Source organism: Perca flavescens, unplaced genomic scaffold, assembly GCF_004354835.1.
Source record: "Perca flavescens isolate YP-PL-M2 unplaced genomic scaffold, PFLA_1.0 EPR50_1.1_unplaced_scaf_14, whole genome shotgun sequence".
NCBI lineage: Eukaryota > Metazoa > Chordata > Actinopteri > Perciformes > Percidae > Perca > Perca flavescens.
This window is the reverse complement of record NW_021166559.1, coordinates 155330-176685: the sequence shown is the minus strand read 5'-3', so window position 1 is coordinate 176685 and position 21356 is coordinate 155330. Positions and strand designations below refer to the sequence as shown.

Below are 21356 nucleotides of genomic sequence, written 5' to 3'. Positions count from 1 at the left end.
TGTATATCTGTATCAGTATATCTGTATCTCTGTATCAGTATATCTGTATATCTGTATCAGTGTCTCTGTATATCTGTCAGTATATCTGTATATCTGTATCAGTGTCTCTGTATATCTGTATCAGTGTCTCTGTATATCTGTATCAGTATATCTGTATCTCTGTATCAGTATATCTGTATCAGTGTCTCTGTATATCTGTATCAGTATATCTGTATATCTGTATCAGTGTATCTGTATATCTGTATCAGTGTATCTGTATATCTGTATCAGTGTATCTGTATATCTGTATCAGTGTCTCTGTATATATCTCTGTATATCTGTCAGTGTATCTGTATATCTGTCTGTATCAGTGTCTCTGTATATCTGTATCAGTGTCTCTGTATATCTGTATCAGTATATCTGTATATCTGTATCAGTGTCTCTGTATATCTGTATCTGTATATATCTGTATCTGTATCAGTGTCTCTGTATATCTGTATCAGTGTATCTGTATATCTGTATCAGTGTCTCTGTATATCTGTATATCTGTATATCTGTATCTCTGTATATCTGTATGTATGTCTGTATCAGTGTATCTGTATATCTGTATCAGTGTATATCTGTATCAGTGTCTCTGTATATCTGTATCAGTATATCTGTATCTGTATCAGTATATCTGTATATCTGTCAGTGTATCTGTATATCTGTATCAGTGTATGTCTGTATATCTGTATCAGTGTCTCTGTATATCTGTATCAGTGTCTCTGTCTGTATCTGTATATCTGTATCAGTGTATCTGTATATCTGTATCAGTGTCTGTATATCTGTATCAGTGTCTCTGTATATCTGTATCAGTGTCTCTGTATATCTCTGTATCAGTGTATCTGTATATCTGTATCAGTGTCTCTGTATATCCTGTATATCAGTATATCTGTATATCTGTATATCTGTATCAGTGTCTCTGTATCTGTGTCAGTGTCTCTGTATATCTGTATCAGTGTCTCTGTATATCTGTATATCTGTATCAGTGTCTCTGTATATCTGTATCAGTGTCTCTGTATATCTGTATCAGTGTCTCTGTATCTCTGTATATCTGTATCAGTATATCTGTATCTCTGTATCAGTGTATCTGTATATCTGTATCAGTGTCTCTGTATATCTGTATCAGTGTCTCTGTATATCTGTATAGTATCTCTGTATATATATCAGTGTCTCTGTATATCTGTATCATCTGTGTATATGTATATCAGTATCAGTGTGTCTCTGTATATCTGTATCAGTGTCTCTGTATATCTGTATCAGTGTCTCTGTATATCTGTATCAGTGTCTCTGTATATCTGTATCAGTATATCTGTATCTCTGTATCTGTATCTCTGTATATCTGTATCAGTGTCTCTGTATATCTGTATCAGTGTCTCTGTATATCTGTATCTCTGTATATCTGTATCAGTGTCTCTGTATATCTGTATCAGTGTATCTGTATATCTGTATCAGTGTCTCTGTATATCTGTATCAGTGTATCTGTATATCTGTATCAGTGTCTCTGTATATCTGTATCAGTGTCTCTGTATATCTGTATCAGTGTATCTGTATCTCTGTCATATATTGTGTATCTGTATATCTGTATCAGTGTCTCTGTATATCTGTATATATCTGTATATCATCTGTATCAGTGTCTCTGTATATCTGTATCAGTGTCTCTGTATCTCTGTATCTGTATATCTGTATATCTGTATCAGTGTCTCTGTATATCTGTATCAGTGTCTCTGTATATCTGTATCAGTGTCTATATATCTGTATCAGTGTATCTGTATATCTATATATCTGTATATCTGTATCAGTGTCTCTGTATATCTGTATCAGTGTATCTGTATATCTGTATCAGTGTCTCTGTATATCTGTATCAGTGTCTCTGTATATCTGTATATCTGTATCAGTATATCTGTATCTCTGTATCAGTATATCTGTATCAGTGTCTCTGTATATCTGTATCAGTGTCTCTGTATATCTGTATCAGTATATCTGTATCTCTGTATCAGTGTCTCTGTATATCTGTATCAGTGTCTCTGTATATCTGTATCAGTATCTCTGTATGTATCTGTATATCTGTATCTCTGTCTGTATATCTGTATCAGTATATCTCTATATCTCTGTATCTGTATATCTGTATATCTGTATCAGTGTCTCTATATCTCTGTATCAGTGTCTCTGTATATCTGTATCAGTATCTCTGTATCTGTATCTCTGTATCTCTGTATCAGTGTCTCTGTATATCTGTATCAGTGTCTCTGTATATCTGTATCATCTGTATCTGTATATCTGTATCTGTAGTGTATCTGTATATCTCAGTATATCTGTATCAGTGTCTCAGTATATCTGTATATCTGTATATCTGTATCAGTATCTCTGTATATCTGTATCTCTGTATATCAGTATCTCTGTATATCTGTATCAGTGTATCTGTATCTCTGTATCAGTATATCTGTATATCTGTATCAGTGTCTCTGTATCTCTGTATCTGTATCAGTGTCTCTGTATATCTGTATCAGTGTCTCTGTATATCTGTATCAGTGTATCTGTATCTCTGTATCAGTGTCTCTGTATATCTGTATCAGTGTCTCTGTATATCTGTATCAGTGTCTCTGTATATCTGTATCAGTGTATCTGTATATCTGTATCAGTGTCTGTATATCTGTATCTGTATATCTGTATATCTGTATCAGTGTATCTGTATATCTGTATCAGTGTCTCTGTATATCTGTATCAGTATATCTGTATCTCTGTATCAGTGTCTCTGTATATCTGTATCAGTGTCTCTGTATATCTGTATCAGTGTCTCTGTATATCTGTATCAGTGTCTCTGTATATCTGTATCAGTGTATCTGTATATCTGTATCAGTGTCTCTGTATATCTGTATCAGTGTCTCTGTATCTCTGTATCAGTGTCTCTGTATATCTGTATCAGTGTATCTGTATATCTGTATCAGTATATCTGTATATCTGTATCAGTGTCTCTGTATATCTGTATCAGTGTCTCTGTATATCTGTATCAGTGTCTCTGTATATCTGTATATCTGTATCAGTATCTCTGTATCAGTATATCTGTATCTCTGTATCAGTATCTCTGTATATCTGTATCAGTATATCTCTGTATATCTGTATCAGTGTCTCTGTATCTCTGTATATCTGTATCAGTGTCTCTGTATATCTGTATCAGTGTCTCTGTATATCTGTATCAGTGTCTCTGTATCTCTGTATCTCTGTATATCTGTATCAGTGTCTCTGTATATCTGTATATCTCTGTATATCTGTATCTCTGTATCTGTATCAGTGTCAGTGTCTCTGTATATCTGTATCAGTGTCTCTGTATATCTGTATATATCTGTATATCTGTATCAGTGTCTCTGTATATCTGTATCAGTGTCTCTGTATATCTGTATCAGTATATCTGTATCTCTGTATCAGTGTCAGTCTGTATATCTGTATCAGTATATCTGTATCTCTGTATCAGTGTCTCTGTATATCTGTATCAGTGTCTCTGTATATCTGTATCAGTGTCTCTGTATATCTGTATCATCTCTGTATCAGTGTATCTGTATATCTGTATCAGTGTCTCTGTATATCTGTATCAGTATATCTGTATATCTGTATCAGTATATCTGTATCTCTGTATCAGTATATCTGTATATCTGTATCAGTGTCTCTGTATATCTGTATCAGTGTCTCTGTATATCTGTATCAGTGTATCTGTATATCTGTATCAGTGTCTCTGTATATCTGTATCAGTGTCTCTGTATATCTGTATCTGTATCAGTGTCTCTGTATATCTGTATCAGTGTCTCTGTATATCTGTATCTGTGTCTCTGTATATGTATCTGTATGTATCTGTATCAGTGTCTCTGTATCAGTGTCTCTGTATGTATCAGTGTCTCTGTATATATATCTGTATCAGTGTCTCTGTATATCTGTATCTCTGTGTCAGTGTATCTGTATATCTGTATCAGTGTCTCTGTATATCTGTATCAGTATCTGTATCTCTGTATCAGTATATCTGTATCTGTATCAGTGTATCTGTATATCTGTATATCTGTATCAGTGTCTCTGTATCTCTGTATCATATATCTGTCAGTCATATCTGTATATCTGTATCAGTGTCTCTGTATCTCTGTATCAGTATATCTGTATATCTGTATCAGTGTCTCTGTATCTCTGTATCAGTGTCTCTGTATATCTGTATCTGTCTCTGTATCTGTATATCTGTATATCTGTATCATCTGTATCTGTATCTCTGTATCAGTGTCTCTGTATATCTGTATCAGTATATCTGTATCTCTGTATCAGTATATCTGTATATCTGTATCAGTGTCTCTGTATATCTGTATCTGTGTCTCTGTATATCTGTATCAGTATATCTGTATCTCTGTATCAGTATATCTGTATCATCTCTGTGTATCTGTATATATCTGTATATCAGTGTCTCTGTGTATCTGTATCATCTCTGTATCTCTGTATCATCTGTATATCTGTATCAGTATATCTGTATCTCTGTATCAGTGTCTCTGTATATCTGTATCAGTATATCTGTATCTCTGTATCAGTATATCTGTATATCTGTATCAGTGTCTCTGTATATCTGTATCAGTATATCTGTATCTCTGTATCAGTATATCTGTATATCTGTATCAGTGTATCTGTATATCTGTATCAGTATATCTGTATCTCTGTATCAGTGTCTCTGTATATCTGTATCAGTGTCTCTGTATATCTGTATCAGTATATCTGTATCTCTGTATCAGTGTCTCTGTATATCTGTATCAGTATATCTGTATCTCTGTATCAGTGTCTCTGTATATCTGTATCAGTATATCTGTATCTCTGTATCAGTATATCTGTATATCTGTATCAGTGTCTCTGTATATCTGTATCAGTGTCTCTGTATATCTGTATCAGTGTATCTGTATATCTGTATCTCTGTATATATCTGTATATCTGTATCAGTGTCTCTGTATATCTGTATCAGTATATCTGTATCTCTGTATCAGTGTCTCTGTATATCTGTATCAGTGTCTCTGTATATCTGTATCAGTGTCTCTGTATATCTGTATCAGTGTCTCTGTATCTGTATCAGTATATCTGTATCTCTGTATCAGTATATCTGTATCTCTGTATCAGTGTCTCTGTATATCTGTATATCTCTGTATATCTGTATGTATCTCTGTATCTGTATCTGTATCTGTGTGTATCAGTGTCTCTGTATATCTGTGTATCTGTATCTGTATCTGTATCAGTATCTCTGTATATCTGTATCAGTGTATCTGTATATCTGTATCAGTATCTCTGTATATCTGTATCTGTATATCTGTATCTCTGTATATATCTGTATATCTGTATCAGTGTCTCTGTATATCTGTATCAGTGTATCTGTATATCTGTATCAGTGTCTCTGTATATCTGTATCAGTGTCTCTGTATATCTGTATCAGTGTCTCTGTATATCTGTATCAGTATATCTGTATATCTGTATCAGTGTCTCTGTATATCTGTATCAGTGTCTCTGTATATCTGTATCAGTGTCTCTGTATATCTGTATATGTATCAGTGTCTCTGTATCTCTGTATATCTGTATCTGTGTATCTGTGTCTCTGTATATCTGTATCTCTGTATCAGTGTATCTGTATATCTGTATCAGTGTCTCTGTATATCTGTATCAGTGTCTCTGTATATCTGTATCAGTGTCTCTGTATATCTGTATCAGTGTCTCTGTATATCTGTATCAGTGTCTCTGTATATCTGTATCAGTGTATCTGTATATCTGTATATCTGTATCAGTGTATCTGTATCAGTGTATCTGTATATCTGTATCAGTGTCTCTGTATATCTGTATCAGTGTCTCTGTATATCTGTATCAGTGTCTCTGTATATCTGTATCAGTGTATCTGTATATCTGTATCAGTGTCTCTGTATATCTGTATCAGTCTCTGTATATCTGTATATCTGTATATCTGTATCAGTGTCTCTGTATATCTGTATCAGTGTCTCTGTATATCTGTATCAGTGTCTCTGTATATCTGTATCAGTGTCTCTGTATATCTATATCAGTGTCTCTGTATCTCTGTATCAGTATATCTGTATCTCTGTATATCTGTATCAGTGTCTCTGTATATCTGTATCAGTGTCTCTGTATATCTGTATCAGTATCTCTGTATATCTGTATCAGTGTCTCTGTATATCTGTATCAGTGTCTCTGTATATCTGTATCAGTGTCTCTGTATATCTGTATCAGTGTCTCTGTATATCTGTATCAGTGTCTCTGTATATCTGTATCAGTGTCTCTGTATATCTGTATCAGTGTCTCTGTATATCTGTATCAGTGTATCTGTATATCTGTATCAGTGTCTCTGTATATCTGTATCAGTATATCTGTATATCTGTATCAGTGTCTCTGTATATCTGTATCAGTGTCTCTGTATATCTGTATCAGTGTCTCTGTATATCTGTATCAGTGTATCTGTATATCTGTATCAGTGTATCTGTATATCTGTATCAGTATATCTGTATATCAGTGTCTCTGTATATCTGTATCAGTATATCTGTATATCTGTATCAGTGTCTCTGTATATCTGTATCAGTGTCTCTGTATATCTGTATCAGTATATCTGTATATCTGTATCAGTGTCTCTGTATATCTGTATCAGTGTCTCTGTATATCTGTATGTATATCTGTATATCTGTATCAGTGTCTGTATATCTGTATCAGTGTCTCTGTATATCTGTATCAGTGTCTCTGTATATCTGTATCAGTGTCTCTGTATATCTCTGTATCAGTGTCTCTGTATATCTGTATCAGTGTCTCTGTATATCTGTATCAGTGTATCTGTATATCTATATCAGTGTCTCTGTATATCTGTATCAGTATATCTGTATATCTGTATCAGTGTCTCTGTATATATCAGTGTATCAGTATATCTGTGTATATCTGTATCAGTGTATCTGTATATCTGTATCAGTGTATCTGTATATCTATATCTGTATATCTGTATCAGTGTATCTGTATATCTGTATCAGTATATCTGTATATCTGTATCAGTATATATCTGTATCAGTGTCTCTGTATATCTGTATCAGTGTCTCTGTAGTGTCTCTGTATATCTGTATCAGTGTATCTGTATATCTGTATCAGTGTCTCTGTATATCTGTATCAGTGTCTCTGTATATCTGTATCAGTGTCTCTGTATATCTGTATCAGTGTCTCTGTATCTCTGTATCAGTGTCTCTGTATATCTGTATCAGTGTCTCTGTATATCTGTATCAGTATATCTGTATCTCTGTATCAGTATATCTGTATATCTATATCAGTGTCTCTGTATATCTGTATCAGTATATCTGTATCTCTGTATCAGTATATCTGTATCTCTGTATCAGTGTCTCTGTATATCTGTATCAGTATATCTGTATCTCTGTATCAGTATATCTGTATATCTATATCAGTGTCTCTGTATATCTGTATCAGTGTCTCTGTATATCTGTATCAGTGTCTCTGTATATCTGTATCAGTGTATCTGTATATCTGTATCAGTGTCTCTGTATCAGTGTCTCTGTATATCTGTATCAGTGTCTCTGTATATCTGTATCAGTATATCTGTAGATAATCTGCGTCCTGTATGATCTGTCGGTAGCTGAATATATTTCTGAAATAATATATTTCTCTATCTTAACGGTGGTACTTAGACCCTAATACTCTGAAGTTCGGTGTAGAAGGTCTGAGAAACATTGATATCAGTTCATAATGAGACAGACTTACAGCAGCAGCTTCAGGTGTGGGCGGGGCTTCTGACTCAGCTGAAAGCTCTCTGGTTGGCTGGTCACCAGCCACAGGAAGTGATGTCATCATGTCTGTGGAGATGGTTTCTATCTCCACCTCCATCTGAACGTCAGTCTGACTCGCATCCGCCGTGGTGTTAGCGTTAGCCGTGCCGTTAGCTTCAGCCGTGCCGTTAGCTTCAGCCGTGGTGTTAGTGTTAGCCGTGGCGTTAGCTTCAGCCTTGGTGTTAGCGTTAGCCGTGCCGTTAGCTTCAGCCGTGGTGTTAGCGTTAGCCCTGGCGTTAGCTTCAGCCGTGCCGTTAGCTTCAGCCGTGGTGTTAGTGTTAGCCATGGCGTTAGCTTCAGCCGTGGTGTTAGCGTTAGCCGTGGTGTTGGTGCTAGCCTCAGATTGTGGTGGTTTCTCCGGCGGTTCCCGGGGGGTGGGGCTGCTCTGGCCTCTGATTGGTTGGCTGATGATGACCAGAGGAACCGGAGAGGCAGCGGCGGCAGCTCTTCGTCTGGCGGTGCGGATGATCGCCATGGCGAGGGTCGCGGGGTCAGCAGCTGATTGGTTAACGTTCAGAGACAGCGCAGCGCCACCTGGAAGATTTACAGGAAACACATCAAACTAAACAAGGTTTCCTGTCTGTCTGTCTGTCTGTCTGTCTGTCTGTCTGTCTGTCTGCCTCTCTGTCTGTCTGCCTGTCTGTCTGTCTGTCTGCCTGTCTCTTACCTGAAGGTTTGATCTGATAAACTGTCTGTGTCTTGTGTTTCTCCTCCAGATGTGCCAGTCTCTCCTGCAGCTCCTGGTTCTCCTTCACCAGGCCGGCGTACAGCGCTTTGAACACCTGGACCACCTGGCGCAGGACGGCCCTGCTCATCAGGACCAGGACCCCAGACACCTGAGCCACAAAAAAAAAAAAAAAAAAAAAAAAATAATAATAATAATAATAATAATAATAATAATAATAATATAATAACATCAGGACCGCAGACACCTGGGCCACAAACAATAATATAATAATAATAATAATAATAATAATATAATAATATAATAACACCAGGACCGCAGACACCTGGGCCACAAATAATATAATAATAATAATAATAATAATAATAATAATAATAATAATAATATAATAACTCGAATAATTTGATTACAAAAAATCCTCGATGCAAAATGAGTTGCCTCGAAGCTTCGTTAAATCAGTGTTACCAACGTTGTATCGCCGACGGACGGTGTTTCCGCACGGATGATTATTACTGTCGCACAGACGCGGCTCAGTCTGCTGCTGGGAGTCAGTACCCGATCCGTTCCACCGGCACAATCCGTTCTGCGCATGCGCTGTGGTACGAGGATTTACGACACTACCCGATCTGTTCCCACACTAGCCTCCACCGGGAAGCTAACGTTGGTTTAGCTAATAGCTAATTTGGGCAGACCGCTAGGTGATTGTAGCGGTCTGCCGTCCGTCAGCCTCCACAGTTAAGCTAACGTTAGTTTAGCTAACAGTTAATTCGGCTAACCGCTAGCTGAGACAGCATGCAAACTTTAAAAGACCCTCAAAATAAAACTTCAAAACAAACGTTAACATATATAACAGCTGTTACATCAGTTCTGCTTTACTTGTGCTCATTTAAAATACAATCACTCAACACTTGTCTTTATTGTTATTACTGTAAAGTCTTAATGTAGCTGTAGCTGCTTTTCCCGTTAAGTTTTAGACTGAATCTAGCTGTCCGTTCTGCCTGCACGATCCGTTCTGCGCATGCGTTATTTGTCGGCTAACGGTTAGCCGAATTAGCTGTTAGCTAAACTAACGTTAGCTTGGGTGGAGGCTAGCGTGTAACAGATCGGGCAGGTCGTTAAACAGTATTATCATCTGCGCATGCGTGAACATCTTGCGCATGCGCAGAACGGATTGTGCAGGTGGAACGGATCGGCTACTGACACTGGCCACACATGCGAGAGCGTAACTAGCGAGGGGCTAACTGGGGATTTCCACCAGATGTGTAACGGCTGCTGACCGGCTCCGCTGTCTGTCAACACCCACCAGGTCCCGATTTGGTGTGGAACGGCTGCAGCCGTGACTGACAGCTGAAGTCACGAAATCTCATGAGATCTCACGAAATCTCACGAGATCTCACGAGGACCCACGAGATCTCACGAGGACCCACGAGGACCCACAAGTTCTCGCAAATTCAGGTAGAATAGAACCACAAACCCACCACCAGTTAGTGTCCATCCAGAGGAGTAGAGGGGGAACAGCTCTGAGCTGTGTTCAAGGTGTAGTTCAGGGAGATATGATCCACCGTGAGCACGGTGTATTTTATTTTGAAAATGAACGGGATATTTATGTTGTTTCTGTGCTCGACTTCCTGTCGTCCACTATCTGCCGTGTGCTGAGTTGCTGCGGAGCCCTCTGGCGTCTGTCACCAACAGAAGCTCGGAGGGCTGGGACTGACGGAGCAGATATACAGTCAGAACTCTGCAGCCAGTGGAAACACACACACTGACTTTAAAGTGATGGTTCGGAGGAATTTCACCGAAGGGTGCTTTGCACCATGACCTCGAGCCAAACACCCCCCAGAAGCTTTTTTCACCTGGGTCCAACATTGGGAGAGTTATCGTAGCGTTATCAGCTGAATAGCTTATCAGCGCAGGGGCTAATGGACCCACGCTTGTATCTTGTAAGTTACCCCACTAATAAAGCCCGAAATGATACCAAACTTCTACACTAGTACATATAGGTTATGTACTCATAAAACGATGGATTTGAAAGTTTGTAATTACACCAGAAGTTTATGAACACTTGCCTGCTGGCTTCTTCTCTCTGCTGCTGCTGCTACCTGCAGTTAGACGAGTGCTTAGGGCCGTCTACAAATTACTACACCGAAAAGAGATACAACAAGAATATTTATTAATTTAATGATTAAATAAGGTAATGTCTCCAAACTTACCTCAATTAATACTTGTCTCCTGCTAGTTATACTAGTATTATACTAGTAGACTGTCCCTAAGCACTCGTCTCACAGCAGCAGCAACAGAGAGCAGAAGAGAGCAGGTGTGTGTTTAGTGTTATTTACATAAACTTCTGGTGTACTTACAAACTTTACAATCCATCGTTTTATGAGTACATAACCTATATGTACTACAGTAGACGTTTGGTATCATTTCGGGCATTATTAGTGTGGTAGTGTTAAGAGACACTTCAGATCCATTAGCCCCTGTGCTAAGCTATTCAGCTGCTAACGCTACTCTACGCTAACTCTCCCAATGTTAGACCCAGGTGAACAAAGCTTCTGGGGGGGTGTTTGGCTCGAGGTCACGGTGCAAAGGACCCTAGGGTGACATTACTCCCAACAATCACTTTAATGGACACCTAATGACTCCACCGCCGTTTTGGAGCCGTACTGCAGCCGTTACGCATCTGGTGGAAATCCAGTAAGAGACGTATGGACGATGAAACTACACCAAACACAACAACTACCAAAATCAAAGACAAGGAAATAGGTAGTGGAGACCACGAGCTGATCTAAAGAGATGACGCGTTGACTTTCCCTTCAGAAAAACAGCTGATTGTTGACTCTCTCTCCTCACGGAAAAACAGCTGATTGTTGACTCTCTCTCCTCACGGAAAAACAGCTGATTGTTGACTCTCTCTCCTCACGGAAAAACAGCTGATTGTTGTGCACCACTTTCTCTCTTTCGCTGTCTCCACGGAGAAACAGCTGATCAACGACCTACTAGCATAAGTGTAACAGAGCTGTGTGACATTATAATCAAATATATAAATGAGAATAGGTTGAGTATAACTAATATTTTACATATAGGCCTATATACAGATCAGTCTCAGGTTGAAACTGGAAGTTAAGTTGCACAACTTAATATAATGTTTATGTATGTTTAATGTATGCCTTAGTTTGAGGTTGATATTATTTGAAAAATGTTTTCTTTAAAAACAATGCAATATGGCACTTGAATGCACTTAATGTTTAATTTTTTGAGAGATGATATTGTAAGCAATGCAGGCAATACAAATGTAGCTATTTCTGAAAATTTAACAAAACTATTGTTTATTATTTCTCTTCAAGCAAAAAGTATTTCTTATCCGATTACTCAATTAATTGAGGGAATAATCTTGAATACTCGATTACTAAAATAATCAACAGCTGCAGCCCTAATAATATAATAATAATATAATAATAATAATAATATAATAATAACCTGGCCCCCGTGGCGCAGCGCTGCCCTGCTCATCATCTCTGCAGATCCAGATCCACTGATATCTTTAATACATATTAATGTAGTGATGTAAACTATGTGTCACTGTATTACAGCTGTCATCAGGGGCGCCCTCTAGCTCCCCCAGTAAGAGCGTTCGCCCCATGTAGGATGAGTCCTGCAGCGGCGCGGGTTCGAATCCGACCAGCTGCCCTTTGCTGCGTGTCATCCCCCCATCTCTCTCTCCTTTCCATGTCTATCCACTTTCAAAAATAAAAGGGAAAAAGCCCCAAAAACATAATCTTCAAAAAAAAAAAGCTGTCATCAGCCTGTGTCCCAGCCAGAAACTATAATAATAATAATATAATGTGTCCCAGCCAGAAACTATAATAATAATAATAATAATAATATAATGTGTCCCAGCCAGAAACAATAATAATAATAATAATAATAATAATAATATAATGTGTCCCAGCCAGAAACAATAATAATAATAATAATAAATAATAATAATAATAATATAATGTGTCCAGAAATAGACCCCTTCCTCCAGGAGAAACCAGGATAATAATAATAACGTGTTATTATTTATTCATTATTAGATACATAAATGAATAAACAGCACCGTGTTGACAGCAGGTTTATGTTTACTTCATCTAAGTTAAATGTTGTTTGAATCCCGTCTCTGTAGTATCGCGTGATTACAACTCGCTCACTACAAAGCAGGAAGTGAGGACGGGATTTAGCTCTCAGAAAAGCTTCAGGTGAACATAATAAACAAGATAAACATACTAAACATTAGTAACATTAAAATTAATATGAACGTGTGTGCATGTGTCCCACCGTGCTGTCCTCGTGCAGCTCGTGCACGGCGGACTGCACCGCCGCCTCCAGAATCAGCTCCGTTTGACTCACAAACGTCTCAGTCGCGCGCTCGGTCCGGTTCATCACGGCCGCGCGCTCGGTCCGGTCCATCAGCAGCCTCGCGGTACTCTCCCGAGACAAACGTTCCCTGTTTAACCCGGTTTAGCGCGGTTTAACCCGGTTTAACGGAGTCCGGTCTGAAACTAAACAACAACTGTTCGGATGGTAATCTGCTGTCTTTGATCCAAGATGGCGCCGTGGTACACATCCGGGTCACTGCCCGTTCCCGACCTTTCAAAGTAAAGTGCTGTGAAAAAAAACATTAATATCTTAAAATAGATTTTCCAAAAAATGATTTGGCTTAAAAATAACCCGTTATTTTAAAGATACAGATTTTAATATTTGACCACAGAACTCTAAAACTACTATATTATTTAGACAATTTATTACAAATACTTATCAGGCCAATTATTGATTTTAAACATCTGCCAGGTCCGGCCCTCTCAAAGTAAAGCTTTAACAGATTTAATGAGATATGAATGAATAAAAAATAAATATAGAACAGAGAGTTCGCTGATTGTATTTTTACTTTTAGAAAGTCCATTTCAGCACCAGGGCAGATTTGGGAGATTCCAGCCTAGTTTAAGGGTACCTTTTTGTTTATCTTTATTTTTGATCACATCCATTAAATAAAGCCTTTTTCCTGGCATCTAAGACGTGAGGAAAGGAGGCCAGTGGAGGAGTCGAGGAGGCAGTTTAAGGGTTATGGGATGCACCTCAGATCTTTATGATATTCAAGTTTGGAGCCTTTACAAACCTCTCAACTAACCAGAGTGGGTTTAGTGTGATTACTTTTACTTTAATTATATGCCGAATTTATAAAGAGTCCATATTTTTAACAATGAATATTAATCTATGTGTTCCAAAATGATGAATCTGCATACATTATAAGTAAATGTTGAACAGACAGATTTCTGAATAGAGGTTCATACCCGGTGTGACTCACAGTGCAGCTCCAGTTCTGGCCTTTAGGTGGCGCCAAACAGCGCCAAACCGAATTCTTCAATAAGAAGCTCGGCAGCTCTCTGAGATGTAGACGGCTTGCAGCCAGAGACTGTGGCTGATATCAGGGACATTGGGACTATTCTGTGGGGGGCAGTAAATATGGGGGTCTGTAGTTGGGGGGTGGGGGTGTAGGGGGTGTAGGGGCACACCCCTCAGGAGAAAATGTATGGCCATAAAAGCCGAATTTGGTGGCCTCTGGCACGTACAAATGACACTATTCCATCATATCCACTCATCTAAATCACATATTTGAATGAGTTTGCAGATGTAGTGAATTATTGTAAAAAGATTTAGGCTCACAGTCTGAATATAGTTATTCATATTGAACTATTCCTGACTGATTATATATATATATATATATATAGCTATGAAGTGGAAGAATGTGACTACTAAACCTAGGTTTACAAGCACTAGGCATTACATTTTGAACATTAACATAGATTATATTATCAAAAGTTTACATTTTCTCTGGACTCGATCATAAAACATGTCTGACCTTTGGAACGAGCCACAAAAACTATAGAAAATCACTTGAAATTAAGGATTTATGGTGACGTTATTTCCGTTAGCCCTTTGCCTACATTGACGCTGATGCTTTAAAGATGAATAAAGTTTACGATGATGTCATCACGTTATTTCAGAAAATGAACACAGATATCACAGCTGATCTCATTTTAATGAGACAAAGAAGAAACAAAGAAAGTTGTTGGTGAACATTGTCAGTTTAACTGAAGTGTGCTTATTAAGACATTGAATCTCCCCGTGGCTTCAGAATCATTTACACACCACCGTATCCCAGAATGCTTTGCTTCAGAATCATGCTAATCACTCGGTTCACACACATCATCAATACATCTAAACAGTGCATCATAGAGTCTTTTCTTTCTGCAGACACATTTCATCCACTGCCCCGAAAACCAACAGTAAGGCTGTTTGTGTCAGGATCAATAAACTGGAGTTAAACTAGAGTTAAACTGGAGTTCAACTGGTGATAAACTAGAGTTAAACTGGTGATGAACTGGTGATAACCTGGTGATAAACTGGTGATGAACTGGTGATAAACTGGAGATAAACTGGAGATAAACTGGTGATGAACTGGTGATGAACTGGAGATGAACTGGTGATAAACTGGAGATAAACTGGAGATAAACTGGTGATGAACTGGTGATGAACTGGAGATGAACTGGTGATAAACTGGAGATAAACTGGTGATGAACTGATGATAAACTGGTGATGAACTGGTGATAAACTGGTGATGAACTGGTGATAAACTGGTGATAAACTGGTGATGAACTGGTGATAAACTGGTGATAAACTGGTGATGAACTGGAGATGAACTGGCGATGAACTGGAGATAAACTGGTGATAAACTGGAGATAAACTGGTGATGAACTGGTGATGAACTGGAGATGAACTGGTGATAAACTGGTGATAAACTGGTGATAAACTGGTGATGAACTGGTGATAAACTGGAGATAAACTGGAGATACACTGGTGATAAACTGGTGATAAACTGGTGATGAACTGGAGATGAACTGGCGATGAACTGGAGATAAACTGGAGATAAACTGGAGATAAACTGGTGATGAACTGGTGATGAACTGGAGATGAACTGGTGATAAACTGGTGATAAACTGGTGATAAACTGGTGATGAACTGGTGATAAACTGGAGATAAACTGGAGATACACTGGTGATGAACTCGTGATGAACTGGAGATGAACTGGTGATAAATTGGAGATAAACTGGAGATAAACTGGTGATGAACTGGTGATGAACTGGAGATGAACTGGTGATAAACTGGAGATAAACTGGTGATGAACTGATGATAAACTGGTGATGAACTGGTGATAAACTGGTGATGAACTGATGATAAACTGGTGATAAACTGGTGATAAACTGGAGATAAACTGGTGATGAACTGATGATAAACTGGTGATGAACTGGTGATAAACTGGTGATGAACTGGAGATGAACTGGCGATGAACTGGAGATAAACTGGTGATAAACTGGAGATGAACTGGAGATGAACTGGCGATGAACTGGAGATAAACTGGAGATGAACTGGTGATAAACTGGAGATGAACTGGTGATAAACTGGAGATGAACTGGTGATAAACTGGAGATGAACTGGTGATAAACTGGAGATGAACTGGAGATGAACTGGTGATAAACTGGAGATGAACTGGAGATGAACTGGAGATGAACTGGAGATGAACTGGAGATGAACTGGTGATAAACTGGAGATGAACTGGCGATAAACTGGAGATGAACTGGAGATGAACTGGTGATAAACTGGAGATGAACTGGAGATGAACTGGAGATGAACTGGAGATGAACGGAAGTTTAAGAGGAGATATCATCAAGGAGATATCATCGAGGAGGGATCATGGAGATATAGGAGAGGAAACAGGGAGCAGCCTTCCTGGAAGCCATGCAGCTGAAGGAGTTGCTAACTCTGCCCAAACAGCTGATGTATTCATATGATGCTTCAAAGGAAAGGACGTCTCATCTCTCTAAAGGCAGTTACACACCAACCAGACGGCCAACGGACGGCAGAAAAGCCAGTCAGACTGATCAGTCTCCCCGAGTTGGTCCAACAAGTTCCTCAGAACACACCGGACAGACTCGAGTCACCAACCTCGCCAGACTGTCAGACGGCCCATTATCGGCCCGGTGTGTAGCTGCCTTTAAACACATTTCCTCTGTTCCTCTCTCCTCCCGTGAGGTGAGTGGAGGAGTCGAGGAGGTAATGACATGCAGCGAAAGAGTAGTCTCCTATCCCAGAATGCATCTGTAAAGTAGCCAGAGCTGACTCCACATAGGGCTGTAGAGATAGAGATAAACTGGAGGTAAACAGTCTGTGTTTTTGGGACAATAGATGAAACCAAACCAGCAACAACATGCCAAAATATTCTCATTTTAAAATAGTTCTTTTTTCATTATGATAAAAGTTCTTTTAAATATAAAAACATCACTTACTGACTTTTTCTTCCACACACAGACGAGCATCACAGATTATCTTTGAAATATAAAATACATGTTTGATTGACAGATTCAGGTTGTTTTTTTCACAGAGACAACAGTTTATAAATCTTTTTTCTTTTCAGAGTTCTGCTACACGACTGTCAGACTTTAGAAAACATCTGAATCTTTTTTAGATAGAAAAATAATGACGCCTGTAGGCCACGCCTCCCTGCTCTCTGATTGGACAGCAGCGTGTTTGTGTTTGTGTGTGTGTGTGTGTGTGTGTGTGTGTGTGTGTGTGTGTGTGTGTGTGTGTGTGTGTGTGTGTGTGTGTGTGTGTATGTGTCTGTGTGTGTGTGTGTGTGTGTGTGTGTGTGTGTGTGTGTGTGTGTGTGTGTGTGTGTGTGTGTGTGTTAAAGTCTGTGTGGTGATTGTTGATGTCGGCTGAAAAATTTGTTTTTTAAATTAATTTTTCAGCCTATTGATAAATAAATAAAAGGTTCACCACTTCAGATTTTCTGTCATTATTTCATTGACAGCGTCTCCACATCTGGATCCAGCTGTTTTCTGAGCTTCATGTAGTGAAAGGACCATTTTATTTTATCAGTTGACAGATGGAATAATATGAAGTCAGTTTGACTCTGAATAATTATTATAATAGAACATGTATTTCTTTGCTTTTCTTTGATGTAAATTCTTTCTTTGTAGTGCTTATATTTTCCAAGGCATCAGTGTTTTTGTCAGTTATTCAAAGTCACATGACAGCCTAATTAATAATAAACTAAAGTAATGACGTTAATTTATCAACTTCTATCAGACTAACCTGTCAACCAAACAACGACAGGAAAACATTTGTAAACATTTAAACAGCTGTGAATGTGGTGGGCGTGGCCGGATGGCTTCATCATCATCATCATCATCATCATCATCATCATCATCATCATCATCATCATCATCACAGTGTGTGTGTTGCTTCAGATGGCGGCGTCCCAGAACACGGTAACCTCAGGCTCCATCTCCAGCGCTACGTTTTGGTTTTTAAGTGTTTGACTTTTGAGCCCAAAGAGATCTCGATGCACCGAGAGTTTTTATCTCCAGTAGAAGAACCCTTTCTCTGTTTAAACTAACACACCCAAACCTCATATCTCATCAACATCCTGGTATACTGGGCATCAACAGGAGCAGGGGGAATGAGAGGGAGAAACACTAGAAAAGGGGGAATGAGAGGGAGAAACAGTAGAAAAGGGGGAATGAGAGGGAGAAACAGTAGAGAAGGGGGAATGAGAGGGAGAAACACTAGAGCAGGGGGGAATTAGAGGAGCAGAGGGGGAATTAGAGGGAGAAACACTAGAGAAGGGGGAATGAGAGGGAGAAACACTAGAGCAGGGGGAATGAGAGGGAGAAACACTAGAGAAGGGGGAATGAGAGGGAGAAACACTAGAGAAGGGGGAATGAGAGGGAGAAACACTAGAGAAGGGGGAATGAGGGGGAATGAGAGGGGGAGAAAAACACTAGAGAGAGGGGAAAACACTAGAAGGGGGAGAGAGGAGAAACTAGAACAGGGGGAATGAGAGGGGGAAACACTAGAGAAGGGGGAATGAGAGGGAGAAACACTAGAGAAGAGGGAATGAGAGGGAGAAACACTAGAGGGGGGAGAAACACAGGGGAATGAGAGGGCTAGGGGGGAATGAGAGGGAGAAACACTAGAACAGGGGGAATGAGAGGGGGAAACACTAGAGAAGGGGGAATGAGAGGGAGAAACACTAGAGAGGGGGAAGAAGGGGAAATGAGAGGGGGAATGGAGGGAAACACAGGGGGAATGAGAGAACAGAGGGGGAATAAGAAGGGGAAACGCCAGAGCAGGGGGAATGAGGGAGAAACACTAGAGAAGGGGAATGAGAGGGAGAAACACTAGAGAAGGGGGAATGAGAGAGAGAAACACTAGAGCAGGGGGAATGAGAGGGAGAAACACTAGAGCAGGGGGAATGAGAGGGAGAAACACTAGAGAAGGGGAATGAGAGGGGGAATAAGAAGGGGAAAGAGAGCCAGCAGGGGAAGCAGGGGAAAATAGAAAGGGGGAATGAGAGGGAGAAACACTAGAGAAGGGGGAATTAGAGGGAGAAACACTAGAGAAGGGGGAATAAGAAGGGGAAACGCCAGAGCAGGGGGAATGAGAGGGGAAAACTAGAGCAGGGGGAATGAGAGGGAGAAACACTAGAGAAGGGTGAATTTCAAACAGGGGGTGAGAGTGGTGTAGGGGGAATGAGAGGGGAAACCTAGAGAAGGGGGAATGAGAGGGCACTAGAGAAGAGGGTCCCAGAACATGTGTAGAACAGGGGGATAGAAGGGGTGTCCCAGGGGGAATGAGAGGAGAACATGTGTCTTCAGATAGCAGTGTCCCAGAACATGTGTCTTCAGATAGCAGTGTCCCAGAACAGCAGGGGGGTGAGAAGGTATGTCCAGAGCAGGGGAATGAGAGGTGTCTAGAGCAGGGGAATTAGAGGGGGAAACACTAGAGAGGGGGAAGAGAGGGGCACTGGGAATGAGAGGGGTGAATGAGGGAGTAGAGGGGGTGGCTGCTTCCTCCTCCAGCTGGGCAGGATGGGCATGCTGTCCTGTTTGCACAGATTCTTCTAGAACAGGGGGACGAGAGGGAAACACTAGAGCTTTTATGAGAGGGAGAAACACAGAAACCTTTTCTTTTCTATGGTCTCCATCATGGTGGCAGAGCAGGGGGGAATGAGAGGGAGCTAGAGAAGGGGGCATCTGGAACATCAACACGTTACTCATCCATCATCACCACCAACACATTCTTACTCCCAACTCCTTAAATACCTACGCTTGGTCAGGTGCCTTTAGTGGTTGTTATTGTGCAAAAAGTCTCCTTTAGCGTCATATTTAGACACTCTGGGTCGGGACTCCTGCCGTCCCTTTTTGCAGCCCGTTCTTACTCCAAACTCATAAGACACGCTAGGTCAGAGTCTTTCAGTGTCAGATAACAATGCAATAATCCCCTTTAGCACAGATTATGGGACTGGGGCAGAGCAACAGCTCGACACAGAAACCTTTCTTTTGCTGTAAGATCTGAACATAGTATGAAGAGAGACAACAGTAGAGAGTAGTATGTAGAGAGACAACATTAGAGAGTATTATGAAGAGAGACAACAGTGTAGAGTAGTATGAAGAGAGACTACAGTAGAGAGTAGTATGTAGAGAGACAACATTAGAGAGTATTATGAAGAGAGACAACAGTGTAGAGTAGTATGAAGAGAGACAACAGTAGAGAGTAGTATGTAGAGAGACAACATTAGAGAGTAGTATGTAGAGAGACAACATTAGAGAGTATTATGAAGAGAGACAGCAGTGTAGAGTAGTATGAAGAGAGACAACAGTAGAGAGTAGTATGAAGAGAGACAACAGTAGAGAGTAGGATGTAGAGAGACTACAGTGGAGAGTAGTATGTAGAGAGACAACAGTAGAGAGTAGTATGTAGAGAGACAACAGTAGAGAGTAGTATGTAGAGAGACTACAGTAGAGAGTAGTATGTAGAGAGACAACATTAGAGAGTATTATGAAGAGAGACAACAGTGTAGAGTAGTATGAAGAGAGACAACAGTAGAGAGTAGGATGTAGAGAGACTACAGTAGAGAGTAGTATGTAGAGAGACAACAGTAGAGAGTAGTATGTAGAGAGACAACAGTAGAGAGTAGTATGTAGAGAGACTACAGTAGAGAGTAGTATGTAGAGAGACAACAGTAGAGAGTAGTATGTAGAGAGACAACATTAGAGAGTATTATGAAGAGAGACAACAGTGTAGAGTAGTATGTAGAGAGACAACAGTAGAGAGTAGTATGTAGAGAGACAACAGTAGAGAGTAGTATGTAGAGAGACAACAGTAGAGAGTAGTATGTAGAGAGACAACATTAGAGAGTATTATGAAGAGAGACAACAGTGTAGAGTAGTATGAAGAGAGACAACAGTAGAGAGTAGTATGTAGAGAGACTACAGTAGAGAGTAGTATGTAGAGAGACAACAGTAGAGAGTACTATGTAGAGAGACAACAGTAGAGAGTAGTATGTAGAGAGACAACAGTAGAGAGTAGTACGTAGAGAGACAACAGTACAGAGTAGTACGTAGAGAGACAACAGTAGAGAGTAGTACGTAGAGAGACAACAGTAGAGACAGGGACGAACTGACAATCTGTGCATTCTGGAAAAGTCCAGAACGGCTGTCCAACCGACAATACAAAAATACTAAAAAAAGTACAATCACTTATATGCTACGTGTAAACATAAAACTGAAGAAGAAGAGTAGGCCTACATCATTAGACGTGAGTTAATTTCACATCAGCAATACTGGTAAGTGCCAGGAGCAGGAAACTTTATAGGCTGCCTTTATCCCTATCTTAGCGAATTGCATAGTCAGCTCAACATGAGTGTGCATCATGATTATGAAAAT

General features: G+C 39.7%; 1 protein-coding gene across 1 annotated transcript; it reads right to left on the bottom strand.

Moving 5' to 3' along the window:
• Positions 1-7779: 7779 nt before the first annotated feature.
• LOC114551536 (Y' element ATP-dependent helicase YJL225C) lies at positions 7780-13124 on the bottom strand (the record flags this gene model as incomplete). The annotated part of the gene is made up of 3 exons (XM_028572560.1): positions 12847-13124; positions 8512-8680; positions 7780-8378 (listed from the first exon to the last, which is right to left on the bottom strand). Coding segments are annotated over exons 1-3 (900 nt in total), but the record flags the coding sequence as incomplete, so codon positions are not given.
• Between the last annotated feature and the right edge of the window lie 8232 nt (positions 13125-21356).